The sequence below is a fragment of the Neophocaena asiaeorientalis genome, unplaced genomic scaffold (assembly GCF_003031525.2).
Source record: "Neophocaena asiaeorientalis asiaeorientalis breed wild unplaced genomic scaffold, Neophocaena_asiaeorientalis_V1.1 scaffold78, whole genome shotgun sequence".
In the NCBI taxonomy this organism is placed as follows: domain Eukaryota; kingdom Metazoa; phylum Chordata; class Mammalia; order Artiodactyla; family Phocoenidae; genus Neophocaena; species Neophocaena asiaeorientalis.
In genome coordinates this window covers 1764518-1781812 of record NW_020175018.1, presented here as the reverse complement: position 1 = coordinate 1781812, position 17295 = coordinate 1764518, and the positions used below count along the sequence as shown (strand labels likewise).

The 17295-nt window shown below is 45.6% G+C and overlaps 1 protein-coding gene across 4 annotated transcripts in view; it reads left to right on the top strand.

The window, feature by feature from the left end:
- The window catches only part of TNC (tenascin C), a 93360-nt gene that overhangs the window by 21454 nt on the left and 54611 nt on the right, over positions 1 to 17295 (top strand). For all 4 annotated transcript variants that reach the window (XM_024762668.1, XM_024762667.1, XM_024762666.1 and 1 more), the window contains exons 2-6: positions 5137 to 5730; positions 8298 to 9707; positions 10994 to 11257; positions 12347 to 12462; positions 13218 to 13374. In XM_024762668.1, coding sequence (XP_024618436.1) covers positions 5274 to 5730; positions 8298 to 9707; positions 10994 to 11257; positions 12347 to 12462; positions 13218 to 13374 — 2404 coding nt within the window. In that variant the 5' untranslated portion in view covers positions 5137 to 5273. The remainder of the gene's footprint in view (positions 1 to 5136; positions 5731 to 8297; positions 9708 to 10993; positions 11258 to 12346; positions 12463 to 13217; positions 13375 to 17295) is intronic.

The following is a 17295-nucleotide window of genomic DNA, read 5'->3' as shown; positions in this document are numbered from 1 at the left end:
ATTATTGTTTCTATTATCATTAGCTACCATGTTAAGTACCTACTATGTGCCAGGCACTGTGCTGGTAGCTTAAGATACATCTCATTTTATCCCATCTTCTCATAACTTTATAAAATAAGCACATATATATAGCCATGCAGGAGATGAAGCAAGTGATACTCAGAGGGGGAAGTGAATGGCCACAGGTAGCAGCTACCAAGTGGAAGAGCTGGATTCTAACACAGGTCTATTTCTCTGCAAAGACCAGGCTCTTTCTCCCATACCTAGCCACTTCATCAGACTACTGAAGAAAATGGACTGAGTCCCCTCAAAAAGTCTGCAGCAAAGTAGTACAGAGTCAACAGAAGCAGGAGAGCCATGAGTTAATTTCGACAAACCTACCAGCTCCCAAGAGAAAGGTGAGGCAGGGCAGAACAAGATGTTAGGTGTAGCCAGAGTGGCTCCTGGGCAACCTATCTTCGGTTTTATTTGAGAAGAATCTCATGGAGAACTTGGGGTTCTAAGGTATGCAGAGAGAAAAAGAAAAAAGATTTCATATCCCAAGTGTAGGATGGGGGAAAGGATGATGACCTGGGGCAAGCTCCACATCCCTTCATATCTGAGGAGGACAACAGCCATAAAGACCACTCCTCACTTGTACCTGGATATGTTTGAACATGTAAGGTATGGAAGTTACAGTGTACATAAATATTTGCTTATGTTAACTAAAAAGATGTCATCTTCTCTAGTCTCCTGGCATCTGCAGGTGAGGTACTCACCAATTTTAATTAGATAGGAGACTTAGCAATATCCTACCTTTCTTTTTTAGACTCCCTTTAACCTCTCAGAGCCTCAGTTTCCTCATTTGTACCACGGGCTTAACATAACCAAGCAGACTTCCAAACTTGCACTGCTAAACAGAATTCCCTGCAATGATGGAAATGTTATTTATCCACACTGTCTGAATTATAGCCACTAGCCACATTGCTATTAAGCACTTGAAATGTGAACAGTACAATTGAGGATGGAATTTTTAATTGTATTTAATTTTAATAACCACTTGTAGCTAGTGGCTACCGTATTGAATTTGAATAATGCAGCTCTGGACCAAAGAATTCAAAGTTTTCTTCCTCTTCTTAAACCTTCTCTCTCATGAAGAAATCTTTAAGGTAGTTTTTTTTTTTTTCTCCTCCAGATTAATTATGCTTGAAAAGGTAATAGGAATGAAGGCACCTAAAGAGTCACGAACACAATCACAGAGTTAATTTGGCTCCAAAAATTTCTTTTGATAAAAATAGAAAGTAGAGTCTGAGCCACACGTGTATTTTTCTGCACTTAGCATATATGCCAAGGCAGGTTACAGAGCAAGGCAACATGCATGGCCTGGATATAGCCACTTTGTCCTGGATGTGTGACCCCAACAATCTATGTATTGAGCCAATACAAAGGCTGTGTCTCTTCCTGCTGCCTTCCTTTCACCTTTGCAAACATTGACAAACAGATCCTTTAATCTCTCCATAAAAGACAGAAGATAGATAACTAGGTAGATAGAGTGTAGACAGACATATAGATAGATAGATACAGGTATAGACGTAGACAGGGATATGGACATAGGTATAGGTAGAGATGTAGATAAAGATCAAGATGTAGATACAGATGTAGATGTAGAGATAGGGAAAGAGATAAATATAGAGATATCTCCCAGGACATATTTGCCTGGGAGCTCTGAGACAGAGATTCCTTCACTTCACTGCAGAACTCACCCTTGCTTAGAAAAACAGAACTGCATATGCCAAGGTAGGAGTTTCAAGAGTTGGGGGGAAGAAAATCCTGGAAAAAATACTAATTGAAGTCCATATTTTTACAACAAAAGCTCCCCTTTATTGAGCTCTTGCTGCTGCCAAAGACTGTACCATTCCCACCACACACATTATCTCACGCACTTTCCAAAGTAGTCCTACGAGGACACTCGTAGCATGTTTTATTGTTGAAAATGACTCTGGCCTGTGGTATAGATAGTTTGCCCAAGGGAGAGGAAGTGGTTGAACTATGACTCAAGACAGTTTGTCCACAAACCTGTGCTCTTCAACACTCTTCTATTTACATTCCAGGGCCTTGGAGCTTGCCATATTCTCAAACAAGCCCTTTCTATTGGATAATTCCAATTAGAAACATATTTCTTCTGTGGTGCTGAAATCTGCCTTCTTGTAGCCAACCCTCCTCTCCACCCCTAACATACACACATATTGGTGCTTGTTTTGTCCTTTGAGGCCACGAGGGACAAGCCAGCTCCTGCTTCCCCAGGATTTATAGGAATCATAGGAATCCTGGCTTTCTCAGCTACAGAATAAACATGTACAGGTCCACACTCCTTCCCCCTGCAAGATATTTTCCAGACCTTCCATTAACTGGTCACTTCCTATAAAGATAAGAATCTGCTTGTGCTTTCTAAAGAATCTCTACAGAATAAGTTGCTCATTGTCCGATTTTAAAAGCCCCGCTGTCCGGACATGATCCTTCATGTCTAACCTAAATATCACAAACTGTAATCTAAAGTAATTTTCCCTAGGTCCATCCTCAGAGGAGACATTAACCAGCCAGTTGTCTGCATAAGAATATTTTACATTCTTTTTTTTTTTTTTTAATTTTACATTCTTAAAGATTACTATTTGCTTTGTATGTTTGCTTCTCTGGTGTAAATATTTCCACTTCTAGTAAATTTATCTTCACAAGGTTTACCCCCTCACCCATCAGTGATTCTGCAGCTCCTCTTTGATCTAGATCCAAGTTGCTGTTGGGTTTAGTACTGGCTTCAATGAAGAGGTCAAGCTTAAGCAAAAGGAGGCTATCGGCCTGGACTCATGCTAGGTTTTGTTCTTCAGAGCATAACGAAATAGCAGCTACTTTTTATTATGTGCCTGTTATGGGCTTGACGCTATGTTGGGTGTTTTCTGTGCAGATCTTTAATTCATAATTCCCTCTGGAAGGATTTTGACCCCATTGTGAAAGTGAGATCATGGTTTAGAGAGGATAAATATCAATAGCTTGCCCAAGTCACAGAGTTAGTGAGTGGCATTTGTACTCAGGTGTGTCTAATTCCAAAGTCTAGACATTTTCCACCACTCTGAAGGTATAATGGGTCTCTCCCAAAGTGAAAAAACATCCACCTGCCCTCAGACCACCATGAGCCAATATGGAAAATCCACAGCCCTCAAGAGTCACATTTCTTTCCTCCAAACAACGCAGCATTTGGCTGTGCCAGTGCACATACAGAGTGAAAAATCCTCACTCAACCCATACTCTGGTCATTATCTCCCTAGATTTGTTGCATTAAAGTCTCAACCAACAATTCTAACAGCCTTTTAGATGGAAATTTAAGTCATTTAACAACACACACAAAAGTGTTGGGTAAAAGTCCAAAAGCATTGCAAACTTGGCCCATGGCCCCTTCTCATAAAAAAAAAAAAAAAAGAGCTAAGAATTGATGAGAAGAGGGTGAGAAAGAAGGACTTTGTGGAAGGCAAAGAGAGTTAAAACAATTGCAGTAGAATACGCAATCATTAAATATTTGTCCGGTAAACAACTAAGCTAGGCTATGGTAGTTTGAAAGAAGAGAACTTGCCAAGTTCTCCTCTTCATAATAATTTTCATTCAGTGGGCTTGCCTACATCACAGATCCACAGACTCTTATTAGGAAACTAATTTGAATGATAAAGCATACAGATGGCCACCTTCTCACTGTGTCCTCATACGGCCTTTCTGCTGTGCACAAACAGACACAGAGTCAGAGAGAGATCTGAGGCCTCTTCCTCTTCTTATAAGGACACCAATACTATCATCATTAGGGCCCCACCCTCATGACCTTCATTTAACCTTGATTACCTCCCTAAGAGTCCTATCTCCAAATATAGTCACACTGAGGGTTAGGACTTCAAGTATGAATTTGGGGGGGAGGGGAAGATATGATTCAGTGTACGACACTCAGTGAGAATAGAATAAGTACTTGTTGGGACTTCCCTGGTGGTGCAGTGGTTAAGAATCCTCCTGCCAATGCAGGGGACACGGGTTCGAGCCCTGGTCCGGGAAGATCCCACATGCTGCAGAGCAACTAAGCCCGAGCGCCACAACTACTGAGCCTGTGCTCTAGAGCCTGCAAGCCACAACTACTGAGCCTGCGTGCCTAGAGCCCACGCTCTGCAACAGGAGAAGCCACTGCAGTGAGAAGCCCGTGCGCCACAAGGAAGAATAGCCCCTGCTCGCCACAACTAGAGAAAAGCCTGCGCGCAGCAACGAAGACCCAACGCAGCCAAAAATAAGTAATTAATTTAAAAAAAAAAAAAGAATAAGTACTTGTTGATTGCAGGAGACATCGAGGGCTCATGGACATCTTTCTGAGTCATCTCTTGCCCTGGGTCATAGTTTAGATAACTGGTTCAGGAACATTCTGGCAGGCTCTTCTAAAAACTTGACCTTTTAAGGTTTTAGAAATAAATCGAAAAGAAGAGGAATTGAGGTTCAAAGAGGTAGGATACTATTCCAACAGCCACATAACTAGTTAGATGTTCAGTTACAGTAAAAACTCAGTTTGCTTTCTAAACTCTTTCATTTTCACCTCTGCCTCTCACAGCAGAGGAAAACCAGCAGATGGAGTTAATCTTAGATTGGAGGGTCAGTAATAAGAGGGAGGAGTTACTGGACATCTATGGGACTACGGCCTTCATATCACTCAGCATGCTCATCCAGTAAATAGCGAAGGGCTTCACGACTATATGAATGATTTCTACTTATTGTTTTCACTTCCATCATTACTTTAACCTTGACATTACGATCTTCACTGTACAGAAGTGAAATAAGACAAATAAAAGTTATATAACTCACCCAAAGGCCCAGAACTAGAGCTGAGATCCAAACCCGCATCTGATCTGTCTTGTCCTTTCTGCTGTCTCCCTATATTTCCAAATATTGAATAGTGAGTGAAGTCATTCCCTCAAGATTGCAAAATTCTTTTAGAGACCATTTTATATCCACACTGCAGTGCACACTGAAGGAATAAAAGGAGACCTTCAAACACAGGAAATATAAATGCACTTGGAATTGCAGATATTCAATGATCAGTAGATACTAACAAGCTTATTGTTTTCCTTTGTTTACTTGTAGAAGAGAATTCCTTCAAGAAGATCAGGAACAACTGATTTGGATTCTACTCTCAGCTTCCAAATCCCCAATTCTGCCTAAGAGTGAGATACCCTAGGACCATAGAACCTCGGGAACCTTCAGCCAAACCCACCTCCACCATGGGGGTCGTGACTCGGCTGTTGGCAGGCATCTTCCTAGCTCTGCTTGCCCTTCCTGCCGAAGGTGGCGTCCTCAAGAAAGTCATCCGGCACAAGCGACAGAGTGGGGTGAATGTCACCCTGCCAGAGGAGAACCAGCCGGTGGTGTTTAATCACGTCTACAACATCAAGCTGCCTGTGGGGTCCCAGTGCTCGGTGGATCTGGAATCAGCCAGTGGGGAGAAAGACTTGGTCCCACTGTCAGAGCCCAGGGAGAGCTTCCAGGAGCACACGGTAGATGGGGAAAACCAGATCGTCTTCACACACCGCATCAACATCCCCCGCCGGGCCTGTGGTTGTGCCGCTGCTCCTGACATCAAGGAGCTTCTGAGCAGACTGGAGGAGCTAGAGAACCTGGTGTCTTCCCTGCGGGAGCAGTGCACCTTGGGAGCAGGCTGCTGCTTCCAGCCTGCCGAAGGTAGGAGCTGGTGACCGGCCCAGCCCCTCACTGTACACGTGAGCAGGCCAGGATCCATCAGTTGTTTTCCAGAGTGGGCTCCCTGGGGAACTAGGCTCACAAGGTGTTCATTCAAAAGAGATTTTATGGACAAATGACTGTGCAGAACGTAATCGTCTCCATTCTGCTCTTGGAGAGTCTTGGTGACAAACGTTTCTCAGAGGAATTTTCAGGCCTCTGAGAATTCCTGCTTTGAAAAACCCTATTTTAGTTTAAGTACGAGTTTCTAAAACTTACTTGACAATGAAATCTACTCATTCTCTACCCTTAAAACCTATGAATTTATTTTGAAATCCCTAACCCAAAGATCATTCTCTGAAAAGTGGTGATGTAGCCCCATCACTTCGTTGTACAAATAGGGAAACTAAGGCCTAGAAGGAAGTTGGGATTCCTCAAGGTCCCACCGTAAGTGGCCAAGTTAGGACTTAAACTACAGTATTCCACACCCCAGTGTTCTTGCAAAGTTACAATGCTGCCTACGGTGATGCAAAATCTGTGGGAAATAGAAAAAACGTTCCAGTTTAACGGCAGCAATGATGATGATCGCCATATGAATTGAGCCCCTTTATGTACCAGGAATTGTAATTCACCATCTCATTTAATCCTTCCAACAACCCTTTGAGATAAGGTTTAATACCCCCTCTCTACAGATCTAAGAAATGAGACTCAAAAAAGTTAAACAGCTGGCGCAAGATGACTCAAAGAGTGATAAGAGATAGGAGCTTTGAAGGTGCCTGTGTGTCTCCACAGCTCATCCTATCCCAGTGATACCCTGTCTCCAGGTGCATCCTTTTTTAAGGAATTGTGTCGCTTTGGAATTTTGCCTTCATCTTCATCCCCTAAAGTTGATAGAGCTACAGGGGCTTCAACAGCTTCAAATCAGAGATGAAAATCTCTATTTCTGCTGCTCATAAAAAATACTAGAAAGTATCTTGGCAGATTATTTCAAGAGTAGCCCTAATTGTTGTAAGTGGAGAGTACTATAGGACATCCTTTGGGTTTCCAAGGCAAAAGCAACAACAACAAAAAAGTTTTCTTTATGCACAAATTACTTTATCTTCCACTTCTGTCAACTCCCTGGCAAAACGCAGGGGGGACTTACACAGTAGGACTAATGCTAAAGAATGGGTTTAAAAAAAAAAGGTTAAGGCAGTGCTGTCCATTAGAACTGTAACCTGAGCCATGTATGTAATTAACTTTTCCAATAGTCACATTAAGGAAAGAGAAAAGGAACAGGTAAGAATGATTTTAATCACCTATCCAATATAAGTACCTAATCTTTCAGCTTGGAATCAATACAGAAATTGTTAATGGACATTTTACATTCTTTTCTTTTATGCCAAGTCTTTGAAATCCAGTGTGTATGTAGTTCCCAGTTAGAGCACACTAGCCACAATTCAGTTGTTTAGAAGCCACGCGTGTCTGGTGGCTACCATACTAGACAACGTAGGTTTAGATTCTCACTCTCCAAGCCAACTTTTTTCTTAAAATTGACTTCCCTCCTGTTGTCAGGAAGGAGATAAAGTGTGTTAATTCAACTGTATTTAGATGCAGAGAAAATGGAGTGAGTTTTGTTTGTTTCTCCTCCTCGGCTCCATGGAGACCACAGCAGCCACTGCTGCAAGTTAAGCCAAGACATAACAGAGACTTCAAACAGCCAGAGTCACAGCAGCCCTGACCACGTATTCCTCGTATTCACCCACCACCGCAGCTTTCAGGATAGAGAGGAAAAAAGATGGAGGCACACGAGCTTTGTGAGGGCTGAGCCCAATGCAAAGCTGTCCTAACAGAATCAGAAAGCCACTCCTTAGCTGCCTCATTTCAGTTACAAAAAAGTCAGAAGGTTTTGGTCACATAAACACATATAACAACTTGAGTCGACCCAAAGCACTCTGCAAAAGGAAATCACAGGAAGCACAACAGCAGGTCCTTAATGTCCTCGTTCAACCTGATTTACCCAGGGAAGTGGGCCATTGGTCCCACCTGACCGACGAAGAAACAGCTCCAGAGCGTCTAAGATTTTTTGCAAATGCAGCTATGGAGTGGAGGCATCAGAACTGAGTTCAGTTCAACAGTTATTTCTTGCTGAAACACTTATTCTCCTGTATGTCTGACCTTGGCTAGGTACGGAAAAAGTAACAACACAGGCCAGCATAATGCATTGCACAGGCAGTGATTCGTAACCTTTGGGTCACGGGAATACTTGAAAATTTGATGAAAACTATGGGAGTTCTCCCCAGGGATGGAAATACACACACACACACACACACACACACACACACACACACACACAGAATCTGCCTACGAACCTACAATTTCAGAGAGTGCAGGTTAAGAATTCCCACCTAGTACCATTAGATGAGGCCCCCACTGATTTCACACAATAAGCAAGTGGGTTTCAAGCCAGATGGGGCCTGAGGGTGCAACCCTGCTCTGGCTGAATCTGAATTTGGGTCTTGTGGCTACAAACCAAGAAACTGGGCTGCTGGTGCTCAGTGGAGAGCCTCTGTTCTCTTCCCTCCCTGCAGGCCACCTGGACACCAAACCCTTCTGCAGTGGCCGGGGCAACTTCAGCACTGAAGGCTGTGGCTGTGTGTGTGAACCGGGCTGGAAAGGCCCCAACTGCTCTGAGCCTGAATGTCCAGGCAACTGTCACCTGCGAGGCCAGTGCCTGGACGGGCAGTGCGTGTGTGACAAGGGCTTCACGGGGGAGGACTGCGGCCAGCTGGCCTGCCCCAGCGACTGCAATGACCAGGGCAAGTGCATGAACGGGACCTGCGTCTGCTTCGAAGGCTATTCGGGGGTGGACTGCAGCCAGGAGCCCTGCCCGGTGCCCTGTAGCGAGGAGCACGGCCGCTGCGTGGACGGCCGCTGTGTGTGCCAGGACGGCTTCGCCGGCGAGGACTGCAACGAGCCCCTGTGTCTGCACAACTGCCACGGCCGCGGGAGCTGCGTGGAGAACGAGTGCGTGTGCGATGAGGGCTTCACGGGCGACGACTGCGGCGAGCTCGTCTGCCCCAACGACTGCTTCGACCGCGGCCGCTGCGTCAACGGCACCTGCTACTGCGACGAGGGCTTCGCGGGTGAGGACTGCGGCCAGCTCGCCTGCCCCAACGCCTGCCACGGCCGCGGCCGCTGCGACGAGGGCCAGTGCGTGTGCGACGAGGGCTTCGCGGGTGCGGACTGCAGCGAGAAGCGCTGTCCCTCTGACTGCCACGACCGCGGCCGCTGCCTGGACGGGCACTGCGAGTGCGACGACGGCTTCACGGGCGCGGACTGCGGCGAGCTCCGGTGTCCCCGCGACTGCAGCGGCCATGGCCGCTGCGTCAACGGGCAGTGCGTGTGCGACGAGGGTCGCACCGGGGAGGACTGCGGGCAGCTGCGGTGCCCCAACGACTGTCACGGCCGCGGGCGCTGCGTGCAGGGGCTGTGCGAGTGCGAACTCGGCTTCCAGGGCTATGACTGTGGCGAGATGAGCTGCCCCCATGACTGTCACCAGCACGGCCGCTGCCTGAATGGCATGTGTATCTGTGACGATGCCTACATGGGTGAGGACTGCCGGGAGCTGCGCTGCCCTCGGGACTGCAGCCAGCGGGGCCGCTGCGTGGACGGGCGGTGTGTGTGCGAGGACGGCTTCGCCGGCCCCGACTGCGCAGACCTCTCCTGTCCCGGCGACTGCCACGGCCGGGGCCGCTGCGTGGACGGCCAGTGCGTGTGCCACGAGAGCTTCACGGGCAAGGACTGTGGGCAGCGCAGGTGTCCCGACGACTGTCACGGCCAGGGCCGCTGCGTGGACGGCCAGTGCGTGTGCCACGAGGGCTTCACTGGGTTGGACTGCAGGCAGCGCTCCTGCCCCAACGACTGCAGCAACTGGGGGCAGTGCGTCTCCGGCCGCTGCATCTGCAATGAGGGCTACGCCGGAGAAGACTGCTCCCAAGGTGAGTACCAGTGCTCCAGCGAACTAGCGTGATGACAGCCACCATCAAGTTGGCGTGTGCTGGAGAACTCCGTGTTATACCAAACACACACACACACACACACACACACACACACACACACACACACTGACTCCTTGACTTACCTGTTACAGAGCTACCTATTGGAGGGCTCAGAGGCTCAGACAGGTTATGGAATTGTCCCAAGGACACACAGCTTATATATCACAGAGCTGGTACCTGAATCTGGGTAACTCATCTACGCTGAGTTTAACACCCAGTGCCCACGAAGAGGGTAGATGAAACGCTCACCTCCCTTTTGCTAAACATCAACCTTCTTTCCTACTCTGTATTGACACGGAACCAATAATGAACTAAATCCCTCATTTGGATGGAAGTAAAAACTCGGCTAAATTGAATGGACAGTGAGATTACATAAAACAAACAGTTTTCAATGCACATTCAGCTAAAGATGAAGTGCTGATCACCTATGAAGCAGGCCCGTCTCTTAAATCACCTTTTCGTTGCTGTCTTTTATCCCAAGGACTGTGAGTGCCTTAAAGGAGCATTACCCCAGCAGTTAGCACAGGGCTTGTGTTCAGTAAGCAGACACTGGTTGAGTGAAAACACAGCAAAGACTGATATTGCTCATGTTTAATGAGGGTCTTCTCTGTACTTCCTTCATCCACCCTTATATACCTGTCGTAATGGAGACTTTCTGCCTTGATTAAAGCCACTGGCACATAAAAACAAACACGGCTCTGTGTTTGACATGGCCAAGCCAGGGAAGCCTGGTTGGAAGGAAGACCAGGCTGGCCGGGAGGAGAGGTACATTCCAAATTTGATGAGTAAGTCCCTCTGCCTCACTCACCTCTCAGAAAAGAGTGGGACCAGACGAGCCTAAAATACCCTTCCAGTGCTAAGAATGTATGACGTGAAGTTCAGAGCAGAAAGCCAAGCCCAGGTGGCACTTTCCCATGCAGATGGCCTGAATGTGAACTAAGGTCCAGGGAGTGGAGAAGCCGGAGGGGCCAGTTCACAAAGAGCCCTGAAGGCCACGCTGCAGACCTGGAACGTTAGCCTGAAGGCAAGGGATGGCCACCAAAGGTTTTGAAGATGGGTCACAGCAGGAGGGTCCTTGATGAGTCTGCGTTTTAGAAAGTGGAAGCTGGATTTCAGGGCTCCGTGACTGGGGGAAGAGACAGGTCCAGGGAAACAAACCAAGAGGGAATTCACTGAGTGCGTTATGACACCATCTGACCCAAACTGTCCTTCCTTATTCTTGCCAGTGTCCCCTCCCAAAGACCTCATCGTGACAGAAGTGACAGAAGAGACCATAAACCTGGCCTGGGAAAATGAGATGCGGGTCACAGAGTACCTCATCGTGTACACGCCCACCCACGAAGACGGCCTAGAAATGCAGTTCCGCGTCCCTGGAAACCAGACGTCCACCACCATCCAGGAGTTGGAGCCTGGCGTGGAGTACCTTATCCGCGTGTTTGCCGTCCTGGAGAACAAGAAGAGCATTCCTGTCAGCGCCAGGGTGGCCACTTGTGAGTGAGCAGAACACCTCTCGGCAGCCTCAACGGCCCTCCTCCTGTCCAGTACAGAGCCCCCCCATATGTTACTGCCTCACCTTTGCCCCTGTAGCTCTATGGCTGTCTTTATGCGGTTACACTAGTTAAAACTCTGGAACCCAGTTAAGCCCAATGAAGTTTTAAAAAATTTTATTGACGTATAGTTGATTTATAATGTTGTGTTAATTTCTGCTGTACAGCAAAGTGATTCAGTTATACATATATATGTATTCTTTTTCCTATAACCCATTGATTATGTTAAAGAAAGTCCTCACATACTAACTCATTTAACTCACAATAACCCTATGAGACAGGAGCTACTGTTAACCCATTTTACAGATGAGGAAACTGAGACTCTGAATGGTTAAGCATCTCATCCCATATCACACAGTTAATAAGTGGTAGAGATAGGATTTGAACCCTCACAGTCTTAAGTACTCTATTCTTCTACTACCTTTCTATGGAGCTCACTGTCTAAATATTTAAAAAATACAAAAGTGGAAACATCAAGGTTCAAGTTATTCTTCCTTTAAGAGTCCAACATGAGAATAATTACCTCCACTCCTAAAGCAAGCCGTGGCTAGAAATTGGTTCTTTTTTGCTTAGTAATAGTAACATCGGCTGCTTTTATTAAACTTGTGCTTCAGGCCAGGGACCATGGCCAGCAGTCACTGTGGGACTCAGCAGTCTCAAAGCATTCCCAAGGGGTAGGCATACTTAGCTCCTTCTCTTGGATGAAGAAACTGAGGTTCAGGGCATTTTGTTAACTCAACCAAGCACACAAAAGTCGTGATGATGAAGCTGAGATTCTAGCCCATCTATATGATTTCAAAGTCTATTGTCATATTAGGTTTAAGCATACGAAATGGCCAGTATTCAATCATATGGTTGGTCCTTATATTGATATTAATTTCCATGATGCCTCATAGTAGACGGCATCCCAGGAGAACCCTTAAATAGACTCCAGCTCTGACAGACAGCCCTGTGGGGTTTAGCGGAATCATGTCTGTCCGCTCCATCACACATGTAGTCATCTCTACCTCCTCTCTGTGCTCTTCCTGACAGACCTGCCTACACCTGAAGGTCTAAAATTCAAGTCCATCAAGGAGACATCTGTGGAAGTGGAGTGGGATCCTGTGGACATCGCTTTTGAAACGTGGGAGGTCATCTTCCGGAATATGGTAAGGAGCACAGAGGAGTGGGCGCCTTCGACCACGAGAATCTGAAAGATGTTCACAGGGCTCTGTAGACTTTTCTATCAACTCACTTCCTTGGCTTTTGGTGGGGGACAAGGCTCTAAGTAGCCCCTGTGCATCTGCATCTATTTTTAAGTGACTTAAGAAGTCAATAAGCACAGCACTTAGGGCTGAGAGCCTAAGCAAGTAGATGGCAAGTCATCTCTATGTTCCGAGTACCCATTACAGTCTTACAAATCTCCACTCGGAGGCAAAGAAGTTAAGAAATGGTCTCTGTCTCAGAATGCGTCCAGGCATATCTGAGATTGAGTATCCTTTCTCTCTGTGCCTAAAAGCACATGTGAGGCAGGAAAGTGGTCCCTGAGTTCAAAGTCAGGCTCTGCCTCTTACTAGCTATGTGGAAGATGGGGCAATGACCTGACTTCTGGGATGCTGGCTTCCTCGTCTATGAAAAGAAGGATTGATTTGGTGGCTCCAGAGTTCCTTTGGTTCTCATGCCTGTCATTTGACTTGAGTGTCAAAGGGGTGAGTAGAGAGGTCTGTGGGAGGGAGAAACCAACTTGAGAGATGTATTCATGTCTCTATATCCTCAGCACTTGCCATGCTGATCAGATGCTTAGTAAGTGCCTAGTGATAGATGAAAGAATGAAAGAGGAAGGCATGAATACAAAATGAATGAATCACATAAATGAAGGAGCTGGTACCTCCTTAGGTCTTACAAAGGTGCCTCTATATTTCAGAATAAAGAAGATGAGGAAGAGATCACCAAAAGCCTGCGGAGGCCAGAGACCACGTACCGGCAAACTGGCCTGGCTCCCGGGCAAGAGTATGAGATATCTCTGCACATCGTGAAAAACAATACCCGGGGCCCAAGCCTGAAGAGGGTGACAACAACCCGTGAGTATCACCTTTAATACCACTGACACAAGGATAAAGCTGATTGTACTGCAAAGCATCTCTGGTTGATAATGTGCCCTCTTACAGAGCATCTGTATCAATTAGCTTTTTTTTTTTACAAACTTATTTATTTTATTTATATTTATTTTCGGCCGCGTTGGGTCTTTGCTGCTGCGTGCGGGCTTTCTGAAGTTGTGGCGAGCGGGGGCCACTCCTCGTTGTGGCACGGGGGCCCCTCATCGCGGTGGCCTCTCTTGTTGAGGAGCACGGGCTCTAGGCATGCAGGCTTCAGTAGTTGTGGCTCACGGGCCCTAGAGCGCAGGCTCAGTAGTTGTGGCGCATGGGCTTAGTTGCTCCGCGGCATGCGGGATCCTCCTGGACCAGGGCTCGAACTCGCGTCCCCTGCATTGACAGGCAGATTCCCAACCACTGTGCCGCCAGGGAAGCCCTCAATTAACTTTTGCTACATAAAAAACAAGCTCCAAACTTTGTGGCTTGAAATGATACTTTTGCATATTGGTGATTTGGGGTTGGACGGTTTTTCTGTTCTTGACTGGACTCACTTATGCATCTGTATGGGCTGGGGGCTGGTTGGCCCAGGATGGCCTCAGCCAGGACGGTGCCCTTCTGCCTCACATGGTCCCTCAGCCTCCTGTGGGCTAGCCTGGGCCTGATCTCACGGCGGCTGAGCAGGCTCACAAAAGACACTGGGTCACTTCCATCAAAGCAAATCTCAAGGCCAGTCCAGATTGAAGGGGTGGGGGAAAAGATCCATCTCTTTATGTGAGAAGCTTCAAAGTGACATTGCAAAGGGGCACTGATACAGGAAAACAAATAAGTGAGACTCTAGCAAATAATCTACCATACTATCTGATTTACTATTATTACCCAGTCCTATGGAAAAGGTAGGGACAATATTAATGCTATTATTTTTCAAGAGTCAAAACTGAGGCTTAAAGAAGCTGAATCAGTTTAACTAACACCACATGGTTAATACTATCAGGGCCAGAATTTTAAGCCTGGGTTTACTTTTATGACTTTAACCCCATTACCGGTAACGTTGACTAGGCTCTGGGTTATGTAGAGTGTTGATTCCATGTCTTCAACAGGAACTTAAATAAAATGTGACTCAGTGCTAAAGAGATCAGAACTTCTTGGGTGCAGAGTAAGATTTGGCACTGCTAGATCATTTGGTGGGGGGAATAAAAATCCTGAATTTGGAGTTGTTCTATCAAGAAGCAAATTTTTATAAATAAATAAGCAAATCAAATTGTTTTGCACTGACATTTGGGAAAATCTCTTTATCTTCTTCAAGATAGCATACGTGCCAACTATTTAAGGTACTGACTCTTCTTGGCAGGGGGTGATTGGAAAATTTAAATCTGTTTACTAATGACAAGAAAGAACATCTTGCATTTAAATATTTGCACATTTTGTTTAACTCAGATCCAATTCATAAGATTGTCCTTTTTATAAGCAAGTGTTTTCCATCATCCTGACAGCATCGCACTGTGGTAGGTAGAAGGCGGGTACCAACCAGAAAAAGTCATTAGATCACCAGAAAGCCATAGAAAAGATTAAGCAAATGCTTATTTGCTATAGAGACGGCCCATTGAAAATACAAAAGACATTTCTTTCATCTGCCCTTTTCTTTTTAATCTAAATTTAGGGATTGGCTGCTTTATTTTCTTCTTCTTGAAGGACAAACATCCCAACATTTGAAGTTTCATAATCACATAAATAACAACACTGAGAGGCAGATACTTACCTGTTTATCTTGCTGATACCTGATCTTTTTCCAGATTTAAAGGATCTTAAAAATTTCATATTTAGCTCCTTCCCTCTCAGCTCTATATAGAGATTGTATGACAACCATTTCTGATATGTAAATATTTTTGAAAGCCATCATTTAAAGGAGAAATAGCCTGGGCTTTGGATCCAAACAGTCCTGAGCTTGAATTTCAGCTTCACCAGTAACCATCACCTTGGGTAGATCCACCTTAGACCCACCATCTGGAAACCGGGTTCATATATCTTCCTACGGCATAGGCATGAGAGTTAAGACTTAAACGACAAAGCACTGTGCTTGGCACATAGTGAGCACAAGACAATGTTAATCTCCTGCGTTGAAGGGTTCTGAACCTAGGGCGAGATCGGTGTCCTTGACTGTATCTCAACTTCTTTAATAAAAGGGCTGTTAAGAAAGGTAGTAGGTATGGTTCAGGTGTTTCCTAGCACCTTGAAGATCATAGGATGGGAGGCTTCACTGCTGAATTGCAGTATTATTTGCATTGTGGATTTCACGGCTTCAACATCTGTGAGCTGAGACTAATGTATCAACTCATAGAGTTCAAAAACTAGACTCTGCAGGTTTCTCACAATCAGCTATGAATTATTCCTCCTCCTCATTCCCTTTATAAAACCAAGTTCCTTACATTTGATATTGTTTCCTCAACCAGTGCTGAAATCACAAACTTAACTATTTAAAAAAAAGAAGAAACATTGACTGAATGCTTTAATATCTTAATTTTCAGCCTGGTATGTTTTACTGTATAATATTTTAATGCATTAAAATTATCTAATTAGGAAAAAAAAAGAGTAAAGATAAATGGCAAAGCCTGATGCTACACTCGGGATTCAAAAAGGTCAAAGACCGGGGCTTCCCTGGTGGCGCAGTGGCTGAGAATCTGCCTGCAATGCAGGGGACATGGGTTCGAGCCCCGGTCTGGGAAGATCCCACATGCCGCAGAGCAACTAGGCCCGTGAGCCACAACTACTGAGCCTGCGCGACTGGAGCCTGTGCTCCGCAACAAGAGAGGCCGCGACAGTGAGAGGCCCATGCACCGCGATTAAGAGTGGCCCCCGCTTGCCACAACTAGAGAAAGCCCTCGCACAGAAACGAAGACCCAACACAGCCAAAAATAAATAAATAAATATTAAAGGCAAAGAAGAAAGGGGAAATTGTAGATAGAGTAAGGATCTAGTTTAAAAAAAAAAAAAAAAGTCAAAGACTGACTCTCTGAATGACCCTATCTAGATTGTATAATACGGTTTGAATAAACTGTGAGAAATTTGTTACAGAATAGTGAGAAAAGCACAATACTAGGAAGCTCTTATTTTTGATTGTGGTAAGAACTCTTAACCGGAGATCTACCCTCTTAACATGTTTTTGATTGTGGTAAGAACTCTTAACCGGAGATCTACCCTCTTAACATGTTTTTGATTGTGGTAAGAACTCTTAACCGGAGATCTACCCTCTTAACATGTTTTTGATTGTGGTAAGAACTCTTAACCGGAGATCTACCCTCTTAACATGTCTTTGATTGTGGTAAGAACACTTCAGCGGAGATCTACCCTCTTAACATGTTTTCACGTGCACAGTAGAATAATGTCAACCAGAGGCATAATGCTGCACCGCAGACCTCTAGAACTTAATCATCTTGCAAACTGAAACTTTATACCCCTAGGGGAAGGAGTATGTGTTTATCTGTTTGCAACAGGGTCAGACAATGGTTCTTGTTAGAAAGGGACATATGAGTGGGATTTTGAAGGATGAATAGGAGATTTTTAGAGGGAGAGGAGCAATCTCAGGAAGAAGAAACAGAGGAACAGCAAGTGTAGAGGCCGGGGGTGAGAAACAACACGGGGTGCTCTCGGAGGAGAAGTATGCTGTCAGAGCAGGAAGCCCAGAGTGGGTGGGGCAGGAGGTGCGCAGCAGGGCAGGAGGAAGGGCCAAGATGCGGCCTCAGAGACACGCAAGGCTTGAGATAGCCATGACTTTCTTGCTTGAATTATTTTCATCAAAACTAACTTTCCATGCATTGTCAAGACAGTCATTGCCTCACTTTTCTGTCTCATTATTTGGATAGAGAAGTTACCAATTAGGGAGTTCTGCCTAATTAAAAAACCATAGAGGCTAAG